This window comes from Python bivittatus, unplaced genomic scaffold (assembly GCF_059951505.1).
Source record: "Python bivittatus isolate LINGU-HERP-01145 unplaced genomic scaffold, Pbiv_v1 ctg000840_np1212, whole genome shotgun sequence".
Lineage (NCBI taxonomy): Eukaryota > Metazoa > Chordata > Lepidosauria > Squamata > Pythonidae > Python > Python bivittatus.
This window is the reverse complement of record NW_028277113.1, coordinates 21829884-21844894: the sequence shown is the minus strand read 5'-3', so window position 1 is coordinate 21844894 and position 15011 is coordinate 21829884. Positions and strand designations below refer to the sequence as shown.

At 42.1% G+C, this 15011-nt stretch overlaps 1 protein-coding gene across 3 annotated transcripts in view; it reads left to right on the top strand.

Annotated features, from left to right (window-relative positions):
• NFATC1 (nuclear factor of activated T cells 1) overlaps window positions 1-15011 on the top strand; it is a 145104-nt gene that overhangs the window by 17091 nt on the left and 113002 nt on the right. For all 3 annotated transcript variants that reach the window (XM_007430175.4, XM_007430174.4, XM_025167897.2), the window contains exon 2: window positions 11932-13033. In XM_007430175.4, coding sequence (XP_007430237.1) covers window positions 11932-13033 — 1102 coding nt within the window. The remainder of the gene's footprint in view (window positions 1-11931; window positions 13034-15011) is intronic.

Here is a 15011-nt window from a genome sequence, read left to right as displayed (position 1 = left end):
GCAGACCTCTTGCTAACTTCACCTGCTTAAAACAAAACAAAACCAGACAGTTGTCCTCTGTTCCGTCAAGGAACTTGTGAAAAAAAAGAAGACAAGAGACAGGTCTACGATTTAAGTGTCACAGTGGACTTGTAAAAACAAAAAACAAAAACAGCTTTACTGCTTCATTGGAGAACTTTTAAGAAAAGATGAGTTCTTCATTTCACTGTTCCATCACAGAAAGTGCTTGCGAAAAGCCCAGTTTTCACCCTTTTGCTTTGGAACTTATAAGAAGAAATGGCCCTGGAGGACAGCAGGCAGTGACTGGGGGGGGAGGGGTGGGCAGGGTTCCTGTCACTGCCCACAGTAACCAGAGAGCCAACAGGCAACACGGCCTGTACTTGTGCTGGGGCAAGTGGGTCATGTAGATCAGCCCTGAAGCTCTGTAAAATGGAACTGGTTAAAAGCATGTTGCGTTGCTGGAGCTGTGTCCTGTGTTAGGGGAGTCGGGTGGTTTGCCAGATTTGCAAAAGGAGGGTAAGGGGAAGAAATCTCATGCAAGGCCTAGAGATAGAGCAGCTTGTTATCCTGGCAGTGGCTTTCAACAAAGAAAGAACTGGATTTGATATGTTGATTAGAAATATCTCCTCAGGTTGCCTGTTTCTAGTTGTTTAATCCATGTCATGGAATTTGACTGGAGTGTGGGAATTAGACAAATGATGTACAGTATGATATGCAAGTTTGTTGTTGGTTTAATGACCAAATAAGTGAAGGTGATCCCATATGAACTATGGTTTGAAAAGTTTTTGTTTGTTTGTTTGTTTGTTTGTTTGTGAAGCTGTGTGATTCTGTGATATGTAGACCATTACAGTACCTGGATTTCCAGGCCTCTAGATTCCAATCCCAATTTAAGCTTTTGTATATTCCTAGGGGCAATCCTAGTGGCAATCCAGGCATTAGTGTAACTGAATACAAAAAAGCAATCTTGAGAACTTCCCTGTTTTGTTTTGTTTTTTAATATATATTGCTTGCTTTGCATGGGAGATGATACCATAGAGTGGGAGAGCGTTTGAGGGGTCAGCTGACTGAGCACAAGATATGTTTTATAAAGACCATTGCCCGGGTAGAGAAGGAAGAACATTGTCACATTATTTAGGTGATATTCCACCTAGGGTTTAGTCACCTGGAAGCCCCTATATCAAAAGAGCCAAACTTTGCTAATGACATAGTTCTTATTTCAGCAACTATAATACTCTGAACATACACCAGTATGTTTTCTTCTTAACCCAAACCACCAAGCATCTGACAGTAAGTTACACTGCACTATGAGCATGAAATTTCCATATTACTATGCAGCTGACACAAAGAAAGTGTATTGTTGTATGGACCTAATTCATATAACCTACAGTTTCTCATGTTGTGAGTCAGAACCCCCAAGAGGCACAAGTAACTTGGAAGGGGGTTCCACAATGTTTTAAAATGTTGCCTTGTAACTGAGTAATTGAGCTGGAACTTTTGAGCATTACTACTCCAGTGAAACCATTATGTCACTCATGGGGGGGTTGCCCCATTTCACTATATGATTGGTGCAACCAGGCCGAAAAGCAATTGAACAATATATATAGTAGCTGTGAGAATGAAATAGATAATGACTTGTTTTGTGGCTACTTTGTTGTAGATGAAGTCGATTTTTAGACAGGTTTCCTATTTATTTATTTATTTATTTATTTATTTATTTATTTATTTATTAAACTTGTATGCCGCCCATCTCCCCCAACGGCTGACTCTGGGCGGCTCACAATAACAAAAAAGAACAAACACACCAATCCCTCCAACAGTGACTAAAATCCATAAATAATTAAAATACAAACATCCATTAAAAATGTCCTAAACCCCCCCTGTATATTTTAGCACTAAAACCTTCAAGATGCTGGGGGGGGGGAGCCAAAACTCATCACCCCACCAGCCATCTCCACAGGTCCAGCCCCCAGGCCTTCTGGCAGAGCCAGGATTTAACCCCTTTTCTGAAGGCCATGAGGGAGGGGGCACACTGGACCACACTGGGAGGCAAGATGTTCCATAGGGCGGGAGCCACAGCAGAAAAGGCCCTCTGCCTAGACCCCACCAATCGGAATTCCTTGACCAGTGGGGTCTGCAACCTGCCCTTCTGCTGGACTGAGTGGGGTGGGCTGAAACAACCGGGGCGAGACGGTTCCAGAGATAACCTGGTCCTGTGCCATGAAGGGCTTTAAAGGTGATGACCAACACCTTGAATTGGACCCAGAAACAAACTGGCAACCAATGCAGCTCATGCAACAGCGGTGTTATATGTGCCCTCCTAGGGGCATTGAGAGCTGTCCACGCCGCCGCATTCTGCACCAGCTGTAGCTTCCGGATATTCTTCAAGGGTAGCCCCATGTAGAGCGCGTTGCAGTAGTCCAACCCGGAGGTGACCAGGGCATGGGTGACCGTGCGGAGGGCCTCCTGATCCAGGAAGGGGCGTAACTGCCACACAACATGAAGTCGTGCAAAGGCCCTCCTAGCCACGACTGCCACCTGCTCTTTGAGCAGGAGTCATGAGTCCAGGAGGACCCCCAGATTACACACCGGGTCTGTCTGGGGTAGTGCGACCCCATCAAGAATCAAAGATGACAAACTCCTAGATCTTGAGGCTCCTCGTACCCACAGCCACTCCGTCTTACCAGGGTTCAGTCGAAGCCTGTTGTCCCCCATCCAGGCCCCCACAGCCTCCAGGCACTGCGAGAGGGCAGTCACAGCGTCACTTAAGACACCTGTGATGGAAACGTATAATTGGGTATCATCAGCATACTGATGATACCTCATCCCATGGTGCTGGATGATCTCACCCAATGGTTTCATGTAGATGTTAAATAGGAGCGGTGAAAGCACTGAACCCTGAGGCACCCCACAAAGTAGGGGCCGGGGGCTGGACCTCTCGCTCCCTATCAACACCGATTGGGTTCGGCCTTGGAGAAAGGAGCTGAACCAGCACACAACTGTGCCACCCAGCCCCAACTCCTGCAGCCGACCCAAAAGGATACCATGGTCAATTGTATCGAAAGCCGCCGAGAGGTCAAGAAGAGCGAGGATGGATGCACTACCCCATCCCGCTCTTGCCAGAGATCATCCAAAAGTGCGACCAGTGCTGTTTCTGTCCCATAATCAGGCCTGAACCCTGACTGATAGGGGTCCAGATAATCCGTTTCCTCCAGGATCCTCTGAAGCTGCCGCGCGACCACCTTTTCCACCACCTTCCCTATAAAGGGGAGGTGGGAGACTGGACAGAAGTTGTCCAGAAGGGTGGAATCTAGCAACGGTTTCTTGAGGAGTGGGCAGACCAAAGCCTCTTTGAAAGGCTTCGGAAACACCCCCTCCTGCATGAATTGACCACCGCCAGAACCCACCCTAAGGTCACCTCCTTGGTAGCTTTAACTAGCCAGGAGGGACAAGGATCTAAACCACAGGTAGTCGCACTGACAGCCCCGAGGACCCTGTCCACTTCCTCAGGGGCAACAGGATCGAACCGTTCCCAGATAACTGGGTAAGAACGCTCCCTGGGCAACTCCACTGGACCTGCTCCACACTTGGCTTCCAACTGAGAGTGGATCTGAGCGATTTTATCCATCAGGTGTTCAGCAAATTCCTCTGCACAACCCTGCAAATAGTCCTCTGCCCCCCCTTTTCCCAGGAGGGACCGAGTGACCCTAAACAGGGCTGCAGGGCGACACTCTGAGGATGCAATAAGAGTGGAGAAATGTTGATGTTTCACTGCCCTTACCGCCACTAGGTAGGCCTTAATAGCGGCTCTAACCCGTGTTCGGTCAGATTCGTCTTTAGTTTTCCACCAGCGGCACTCTAGACGTCTCTTAGCCCTTTTCAGCTCCCTCAACTCCTCCGTGAACGGAGGTGCCGGGGGTGATGGGCCAATCCCCCTCCCCTGCCCTGAGGTCACGGCTAGTGCCAAACCCTAAACCCAGCTGGACACAATTCCGAAAGGGCTACTCCCCCCTCTAGTGCTCTATTCCAATGTTCTAAATCCTCCAGGCTTAAGTGTGCGTGGGGCTGACTGTTCACCTCCATCTGCCAATTGCCACTGCCTTCCATCAGCTGGGAAGGCAAATGTCAGCATGGAGTAGAAACGTGGAAGTAATCCTAAATCCATTCTGTGATTAGGATACAGACTTCCCTTTCTATTCCAGCGATTTAAGTGTATTTTAAAAAAAAAACCACAGGAAAGTCCACTTTTGTTGCTATTACCCTAATATACACAATTTTGCATAAAATATTATTTGACTAGGAGTAGTACAGAAATGGAATATACATACATTAATCTCACACACACACACACACACACACACTTTATAAAATGCTACAGCCCCAAAGTATACGTATGTTTGTATCCTGCTTTCTCCACTGCACCTCCTTTGGTGGATACATCTTTCCTAATTATTTGCTTCATTGTGTCTACTTTTAATTAGAGAACACTCCATTCCCTTTTCCTTATCAAGGGTAACTGTTCTTCTTGTGTTAACTCCTCTATGATAGATCCAACATTTCCCCAGATTCTAGATCATGCAGGCAAGCCATCAAGAGTCCAACCAGTTTCTTCCTGGAACAGTTAGTTTTTCAGGCCACAGAATGATGAACACAGAGCTTCCTCACACATCACATGAGGGAAATTAAGAATGCTTAGGGTTCTCATATATTCTGGAAATAGAAACTCATGCACCAAGGATCCCATCTAAATGATAAAATAATAAAACATTGAAGAAAACACTGTTGTATCACATTAATGTGTTCTATAGCCATGCTGTAGTACAGTAACCTATCAAGGTGCTTGAGATTTAGAGTTTTGGTTTTTCTTTGTTCTAAATAAATTTGGAGTAATTGGTGGATATGAATTTTATTACTTTTGCACAACTAATTTTACAGGTTTGTTCTTAGTTAGAGTCTTGTTTTAGACAGATCCTAACTCAACTTTCTTTATATTGTGCTCTTATCTAGTAATAAAAGGCAGTGACTTAGTTCACCCATCACATTCCTTGCACAACAAAGCAGGTAGTGGTGGTGGTGCCATCTGTTTCACCCATGTTTATTTGTGGCACAACCCAGTTGCGGATAACAGTATTAAAATGTTGCAACCATGATCCAATGAAATTTATTTCCCGCGATGTATGCATCCTATTGGCAGTACTCTGACAGTATGACTGTGGCTGTTGGAAGAACAGCTTTAGGCCTCTTCAGATATATATCAACTCACCCTAAATATGTCTTTATCCATGTATGAGATTGTGTTGGAGTTCATCAGTTTGAATCTGCCTGTAAATGCACATCAATCTTTCCCATGTCTTCTTTGGAAATGGCAGGGGGTGAATAAGGGTAGATTCTGCCTTCTCGTAAGAAAATAGCATTATCCACAAGGGAATGGAGGTGAATTGTAGTGTGTGGATTGGGGGTGGCAAAATATGAGTCTGATCTGCTCCCAGAAACAACTTCAGGAGGTGGTAGAGTGTGAACAAGGCTGAGAGTGCTGTTTCCTTCCATGTATGAATTTTGCTTCCATTTCTTCTCATAATGTCTGACATTCAGTGTGGGTTTTTTGGTTGAGGGTAATTTCTGAGTCATTTCCTGCTTTCTGTGCAGGTCAAAATATTCTATGCATACAGTGTATACAAGCAATTAGGTCTCAGTATTTTAGAACGATACTTACATTGGGTCTGGAGATGGAATGGCAAGCTAGAAAGAGAGAAAGCCCTTATTTTATTTTATTTTATTTTATTTTATTTTATTATTTTTATTTTATTTTATTTTATTTTATTATTTTATTTGTGCTGATCCACACCTGGATGTTAATGGCCATATTTTGGTAAATAACAGGATATAATGGGTGTTGAACATATTAATGGTGTTTAACATGAGAAAAAGAAGCCCCAAACATCACAGAGCTACTTCTGTAGCAGCTGGAGCAGTATTGTATGCCCTTTGTCAACATTGTCATTTAACTATTAGGGGAACATTGGAGTTCAGTCTATTAGTGCTAAATAAAAAAGAACAAGATAAGCAACTGTGCAGCCAAGAGTCTCCTTTGTGCATGCAGGACTAGTGGGGATTTTGTTGGGAATAGAGCCATGATCATTAACAGAGCTTTTCCGGATCTCAGTGTATATGTTAGGGGAGTGACATCGCCTGGAGCATTTGCCTCCGGGGGAGGAAGGAAACAAACATTATATGTAGAGGAAATGAGGACGCCTTGCCTTGTTTGTTTCAATCACTCAAGAATAGTGAATTCTTAAAAAGCAACTGAAGCCAAAGGCATGTTGGAACTTGAGGCAGGGTTGATAACAAAAAATAGATAAGACAAGCGGAACAGTGAAAATGGCAGTTTTTAGTCTGTAATGGAATCACAGTCACCGCTTTTATGAATACCTGGGATTGTTATATCTCTCATTCAAACTCTCTGAAGAAATTGTGTGCAGTATATGCAGGCATGTGTATGTATCACATACACATGGAAAAGAGAGGATAGAAACTGTGATTCCAATAGATTCAGAAGTAGCCATTGTGAATCTGTGCTGAGGAGTTGCTCAACAGAATAATGCACCCCTTCAGAAGGATAATGGAAAGTTGCGTGTGCATGAGAAAGGATAACAGCATGGCTCAGAGAAACTGTAGCATGTTGAATTTTGCCCCCTTTCTTCATTCTCCTTCCTTTTATTGGTCAGCAGTGTAGCTCAGCAGTAGAGAATCTCACAACATGAGTAAGTTTGTTTATTACCACAAAGATGGCAGGAGAATTCAACATGGAAAAGGAGGGTGAAATTAGATTATATGCTATGTTAAGGCATAATTGATTTCCACTCAGTTTAGCATATTAGAAACACACAGTCACCCAGACTCAGCTCCGCAGGTGAAATTTAGGGGGAAGAAAAAACCCCCACAGTGGTTCAACATTCAGATCAATATTTAAAAGCACTTCCCTCTCCTGTGTGTTTTCTAAATTGTAGGCAATTTCTCATCGTAAATACCTCATTTAAAAATAAAAAGGCATGGATCTAATTTTTGGCAGGTAAGAAAAGGTAAGAGAGCATTAGCTTGATTGTGCTGTTTTGTTTGATTTGTTTATTAGAGTAGCAAAAGGAAAAAGAGAAGATGGGGTTGCAACTGCTCCATGTCTGGCCAGCTATGTAGTTGTGTGGAGAAAGAAGACCCTTCTATTTTCTCTGCATAAGGTGGCTCTTGGTGGAATTGCAGACAGAATTTTTTCTCAAAACATTGAAATGGATATTAACAGTGACAGTGTCCTGATTATGTTATAATGTCAAATTAAACAAGTGCTGAAAATAGATAAAAATAAAACGAAATAGCATCTTGAGTGAGTAACAAAATGGCAATTAAAATGGAACTATGTCCTAATGCACCTTCACTGCACAGGAGCAACAGTTCCAGAAACCAGAGTTGCACAATAGGCCCTTGCTATTTGACTGATCAAAAGCTAGTCCTGGAAGAAGTGAATATAGTTTCCAGTATCCCTCACCATTGGTCATGCTCTGTATGAATACTGGGCATTACAACTCAACAACTTACGGAGTGCTTACCCTTGGTTTGCAATATGACTGAAACAGAAATGTTACCACTAGGCTTTCTGGAGACAGTATTTTTTTCTGGTGTGTTGTATTTTCCTTTATGTATTTTACTCTTTTTCACCTTTTGGTTTATGGAGTCTGTTAAATTATCTATGGAAGTCTTTACCTCTCACCTAGTCTATACGCAGGGTTGTCCAATATTTTGGTGGTTGGAAGCCATACTTAGCATTGAGGAGGGGAAGGCCATAGTAGGTAAGATATCAGTGGATCATGGGAATGGTACCATCTACATGGACAGATTTTCTTTTAGATTATGTAAAGCCTATTTTATGGGTTACACTACAACTTTTGCATGTTTCCAACCTCAAAATGATAGGAAACCATTCTGTTGATTTTAAACAATTACACTACTAAAAAATACAGGTATGAAGGGCTACATCCTATAGAATTGCAACTGGGACGTTGAGACCAGGTCAGTCAGACAGAATAGCTGCCTTAAGGAAGCTGGACAGATCCCCAAATGCTGCCACAGTGGGTTCAGTCACTTGCAGAACAGCTGCTTATCAGGAGGCAAGCTTAATGCACAGCAGATCTGTGAGGTTGATCCTCAGTACCCCTTCCTGTAACTCAGGATGCTCGCTATCACCTTCAGGTTATCTTTGTAGCGATAGGACGTACCCATTGTTTTCCTTTTCTAAGATGCTTATAGATTCTCTGTGGCACCCATGAGCATTTTAGTAAATAAAGTTGATTGCTATTAGTTGACACTTTGCTTTGCAGCATATCAGTTTCCTTTTTTTTTTTTTTAGTGGGGGGGAACTAGAACAATTTTTTTATTATCTTTTAATTTATTTGAATTTATTAGCCATTCAACTCCAATGGACTCTGGGCAGCATACAAAACCAACAAATACATAAAAACAGATAAAACATCAAACCACACAGACAGTCCAGACTAAAATGATCTTATAAACAACACAAATCAAACAAAGCAGGGGCCCCAGAAATACAATAATACAGTAATACATTAATCTGGAACCAATGCCAGGTTTTAAGAGCTTTATGGAACCCCAGGAGAGAGGGCGCAGTCCTTATCTCTGGGGGGATGCTGTTCCAAAGGGTGGGGATTGCAACAGAGAAGGCACGCTTCCTCAGTCCCACAAGATGACAATGTTTAATAGAGGAGACCTAGAGCATGCCCACTGCCAGAATGTAGCAGGTGGGCAGAAATGATTGGAAACAAGCAGCCCCTCAGATATGCCAGGCCCTATGCCATACAGGGCTTTATAGGTAATAACCAGCACCTTGAATTGCACTTGGATGCTGACTAGCAACTAATGCAGCTTTGTGCAGCAGTGGTGACACATGGGCATACTGAAAGGCACCTGTTACTGCTCATGCTGCTGCATTTTGAACCAGCTGTAGCTTCCAGGTGGTTTTCAAGGGCACCCCATATAGAGTACATTGCAATAATCCAATCGTGGGGGTGATCAGGGAATGAGTAACTGTCTGAAGGGTCTCTTCATCAAGAAAAGGGTGCACCTGGTACACAAGATGAACCTGTGCAAAGGCCCTTCTGGCCACAGCTGCTACAATCTCTTTGAGTAGTAGCTGCGAGTCCAGAAGGACTCTCACGTTGCACACTAGTCTTGAATCAGGAAGTGCAGCCCCATCCAAGACTAACAAAGGTAACATCCCCAATCTTGGGGGGGGGGGGCAAACAGCCTCCAGAGACTAGGCCGATAAATCGACAGCTTCACCTGTGCAGCTTAGGGTTGATATGTAGAGCTGGGTATCATCAGCATGCCGATGATACCAAACCTCAAACCAGTGGATGACCTCACCCAGGGGTTTCGTGTAGATGTTAAACAGGAGAGGGGAGAGCATTGAGCTCTGAGGTACCCCACACAGGAGGGGCTGTGGATGCAATCTCTGCCCCTCTGTCAACACCAACTGGAACTGATCTCTGAAGAAGGATGTGAACCATTGCAGCACAGTGCCTCCTGCTCCTAACCCCCCGCAGCTTGTCCAGAAGGATACTGTGGTTGATAGTATCAGAAGCTGCTGAGCAATCAAGGAACACTAGGATGGATGCACCACCCCTATCCTGACTCTGCCAAAGGTCATCAACTAGCATGACCAGCGCTGTCTCCATACTGTACCCTGGTCTGAAACCAGACTGAAATGGGTCCAGATAATCCGTTTCCTCCAAGATCCTCTGTAGCTATCGTTCAACCACCTTTTCCACAATCTTCTCCAAAAAGGGAAGATTGGAAACTGGCCGATAATTATTCAACAGGAAAGGGTGCAGCAATAACCTCTTGAGGAGGTTTCCTTCAAGGCTGGTAAGACCACCCCCTCTCTCAAAGAGGATGAAACCACCACATGGACCCACCCTGTGGTCATTTCCCGGGCTGCCTTAATAACCCAGGAGGGCTTGGGGGCTAACAAATAAGTGATCAAACTAATAGACTGAAGGACCTTGTCCACTTCCTTGAGTATAATAGGATCAAGCTTAGTACAGATAATATTACAAGAGTGCCCTGGCCAACTCAATTGGACTTGCCTAGTCAGAGTCCAACTCCAAAGAATCTGAGAGACTGTCTGCCAGATAGCATGAATATTCCTCACCGCAGCCCTGCAGTTGATCCTGTGGCCCAGCCCCCTCCAATAGGGAACAGGTCACCCTAAGCAAGGTTGCTGGGCAGCTGTCAGTAGACACAATATGGGCGGAGAAATAACAATATTTTGCCACCCTTACTGCCACAATGTAGGCTCTGATATGGGCTCTTATTCATGTTTGTCAGATTCACAACCATGTAGACAGAGCATAGGGTCTGATGGGCACAATTAGAGGTGTCTGTGGATGCATTGGTGCCCATTGGATGCCATGTTGGGGATCCTATCTGTAGAGGTAGGTTTGTAGTCTTCTTGTATCTATGCCGCATTATCATGTGATACATAGAAAAAACTTCAACCAGATCACAGAGTTCTACATAGAGTATGCATCATTACTTGTTATTATTACCTAGCCATTTCTAGATGGGGTAGCTGTGTTTACTTGAACCAAATTTATAACCAAAATATATCAGAATAAACCTCTTGGTATTTATGCAATATTCTGTTGTTCATACTGTTAAACCACAGCTTCTAAAAAGTTTGTTTGTAATGCTTCCTATGTTTCATATAATTTACAATAGAGGATGTTTAGGATAACTTTGAATGTTCTGAGGGTACCAAGAAAGGTTACTTGGATGATTTTCATTCTTTCTGCTCAATTCAAAAGGAGTCTCCAAAGAGCAGCTGGTGTCCTTTCTGTGGGGTGCAAGCTGAATCACTGCATTGTCCATGATATCGGAAATACTAAAGAAAGCATGCAATTTATTCACACTGGCTTTCATGTAGTAATATCTAAAGATGTCTTCAGCCTACAGACTTCTCCTTGCTCTGCAATTCTATAATAACAACCCTCAAGACCCCCCATATTTTTTTTTCATGTGGCTGAAGAACTACTACTACTACTACTACTACTACTACTACTACTACTATTATTATTATTATTATTATTATTATTATTATATATTGGGGAGTAATCATATTCACTGCGTTAAGTTTTTTTCTGTTTACATTGGTAATAAATTAAGTGTACTTTATGCCCTGGCCACTGGCCCTGTTCTGATCCTAGCACATCATTTAAAGGTTAAATGCCTCACTCAGCTCAAAAATAACTGAGTAGTCCTGTTATAAAGGATGTCATTGCAGTTCTAACTTGAAAAAAGGGAAATGGAGTCTAAGAGCTCAAGAGCTGGTTAATGACTGAGTTTATTTGTTATTCTTTATTTTATTTGTTACTGCCTTTCTCTAGGTCAGTGTTTCTCGACCTTGGCCACTTGAAGATGTGTGGACTTCAACTCCCAGAATGGCTGGCTGGGAATTCTGGGAATTGAAGTCCAAACATCTTCAAGTGGCCAAGGTTGAGAAACTCTGCTCTAATAGTTCAAGGTGGCAAATGTACCTTTCGCTTCTCCGATTTTTTTTCCTCACAGCATCAATTCTGTGAGGAAGGTTGAGCTGAGAGAAAATGACTGGCCCCAAATCATCTAATGAGCTTTCATGGCTGAGGGTGAACTTGAACCTGGTCTCTGTGGTCCTAGTCCAACCCTTGAACGGCTAAATCCTTCTAGCTCTTGGCCATCTCTGAAATGATTAAAGTAGGCTTTGATTCCAGAGAAAATTCTAGTATATTCACTGGATCATGATAGGGATTCAATTTACTAATAAATTAGTTTGTGTGTATGTCTGTGTGCAACATCTCATGTCATTCTTTTTGTTCTTTTATCTTTTTGCAGAACATTATAACTATGCATCTTCAAATATAAATTCAACTTTGCCTCTAAATGTGGCACATTCTTCACTGCCAACTCCATGTCATGGTCTTCAGTCATCTATTCCAGTCATTCCAAGTGTCGCATCAACTAATCATCCTTCAGGGTATGGAGGGCATGCTGACAATAGCACTGCTGGATATTATCTGCCTCCAAGTGTCAGACCTAATGGAGTGCCAGCATTAGAAAGTCCTAGAATTGAAATAACCTCTTACTTAGGACTGCATCATAACAACAACCAGTTCTTCCATGAAGCTGAGGTTGATGAACCCATCCAAAACACAAAGAGATCACCTTCTACCGCTACTTTGAATTTACCAAACATTGAGGCTTACAGGGACCCATCTTGTCTGAGCCCAGCCAGTAGCCTATCTTCCAGAAGTTGCAATTCAGAAGCATCTTCCTATGAATCAAATTATTCTTATCCTTACACTTCACCACAGACATCTCCTTGGCAATCACCCTGTGTATCACCCAAGACCACTGAAACTGAGGAGAGGTATCAACGAAGTTTGGTTGCCTGCACACTCCTTAATTCACCCCGACATTCTCCTTCCACGTCTCCCAGAACAAGCATTACAGAAGAAAACTGGCTGAGCACTCGCAACTCTAGACCATCGTCTCCCTGTAATAAGAGAAAATACAGTTTGAATGGCAGACAGACCTCCTACTCACCACATCACTCCCCAACCCCTTCTCCCCAGAATTCTCCAAGGGTTAGTGTGACTGATGAGACATGGTTGGGAAACACTAACCAATATACCAGTTCAGCCATTGTCGCAGCAATCAATGCCCTCACTACTGACAGCACAATAGATATGAATGATGGGATTCCTATCAAGTCTAGGAAAACTGCAATAGATCACACTCCCTCCATGACACTCAAGACTGAACCTAGTGGAGATGATCAGGGGACCATATCACCAATCACCGATTTATCACCAGAAGAGTTTCCTGGGTTCCAGCACATCAGGAAAGGAAGCTTCTGTGATCAGTACCTTTCAGTTCCACAGCATCCCTATCAGTGGGCCAAATCAAAGCCTGTGTCCCCAACATCATACATGAGGTACAGTTTTTTTTAATGTAATCTTAAAAATAAAGTCTCTTAAAATACTCTTTATTTTCTGTTCTGCTTTCCATCCTCCCAATAATGTCTCTGTTTTTAATACTTCAAATAGTTAGTCATAGACATGTAGAATTACTTCTATAACATTATGTTTTTGTTTTCCTTACATGATATGTTGTGATTCATTTTCACATTGGTTGATAAAGGCAAACTCAAACCAATTTCTGTAGATTCTTAGGTATCCATTTGCTTGCTCTCTGTGTAGTATTTTTTTAAAAAAATACCAAATCAAAACAATTATATTTTTACCACCTTGAAAATAGGTAATGAATGCTTAATTAAAATAGAATTACAGTAATGCTGCAGGTTTATTTTTAGCTTTTCTTGTGATACTCAATTTCCTATTATAGCAGTTTAAAAGCAAAAATTGGAAATATTTAATTTTTGCTGTAATTGTTATTATTTGATTTTTATGGATTTGATTTGTATTTTTATAGTATGTTGGGTTGAGCATTTATAGATGTGGGTGACTTTATTTGAAAAACATCCCAATCACCCACTAGCTATAAATTCTTAGGCCCACGTGTGCACAAAATCTGTGAGGATATTGATTTAAAATAATTTTGACTTTTTTGCTCCTTGGTAGGGGTTATATATAGTCATTAAAATAAGATAGTCCTGGCCTGCAGTCCTACATTCAGAGGGGTCTGCAAGGTGTGATCAAAAGAATTAAGATGGTTACGATGGTGCAGTTGAAGCTCCACCTGCTTTTTATGTGCATTGCCATCACCTTGACTTGTTTTGACCGCATCCTTTGGTCACCCCTGCCTACATTCTAAACATCATAGCATTAAAGTACTGTAGTAAGAGATGAAGAAGGAACAGATAAAAGAGCAAATGAGGCACCAAGTTTTAAATCTGGAATGGAAATCGGTCAAGGAGAGGAGGAACCTGATGAAATTAACCTTTCTGCAGAGCTGCTGGTGTAGTCCTGCTTTCCATCTCTCTCTCCTGCAGCGTAATGGAAACCGTAATATAATAATAGAACTATAATAGAAAGACAACATGCAAAATAAAAGAAAAATTAAGACCATAGATCCTAACATAATATTGCTCTGTATGTTGTTAGACTGTCTTGTCTTGATTGTTGGTGTTCTATTTGTGTATACGATGGCCAAATCCCTAAAGACATATTAAAATAACAACATGCATACACACAGCTGTAACTTCTACTCCATAAATCTCATATCTAAGGGCTACTATTTCAGAAATTGTTTTGCAATTTTGCAAACGAGAAAGGCTAGCAGCATTTTGAACTTTCTTGCATGTGGTAGTACGGGCCACTGATCCTTTGTGGTGTGCAAAGTCATCATGCTGTCTATATTTTTGAGGAATTTTAAGGAGTTCAAACTAGCAGTCACAGCTTATAAATTGTCTTGTACACTTGAGAGAAAAGGAGTGGTGGAAATGTCTGAAAATAAGCGAAAGTAATTGTGGCCTTGAGGCAGCCCCGTGTTTCTGGCATCACCAGAGGTGAGAAAGTTGCTTTCAGTTCCCTGAAAAGCTTTGGTCTAAAGGCGGGACTGTTGGAAGTCAAAGCAGTGGTGGTGAAGATTTGATTTTCTGTAGAAAAACTGTACAAGATTAAGAAAACTCTTTTTCTGTGATTCTGGCCTTTTGTATGAAGCTGTAGCTTCAGCAGTTGTCTTGCATAAATATAAATATAAATATAAATGGGTTAATGTTTGTTTAGTTACATTTATGCAGGACTATCAAATTCATTCACCTCTCTCTTTGTTCTAATAATCTTATGTCCCTTCTTACATTCCTGGCTTTCTGTCTCTGTTGCCTTGCTTTGCTTTTCATCCCCCATATTTTTGCCCTTATATCCTGGTAGTCATGATCATGTTGTAATTGTTATTCATGGGTAATTAATATTAAATTTATTTCTTTACTGCTTTTCTGTATTTCTCTTCTT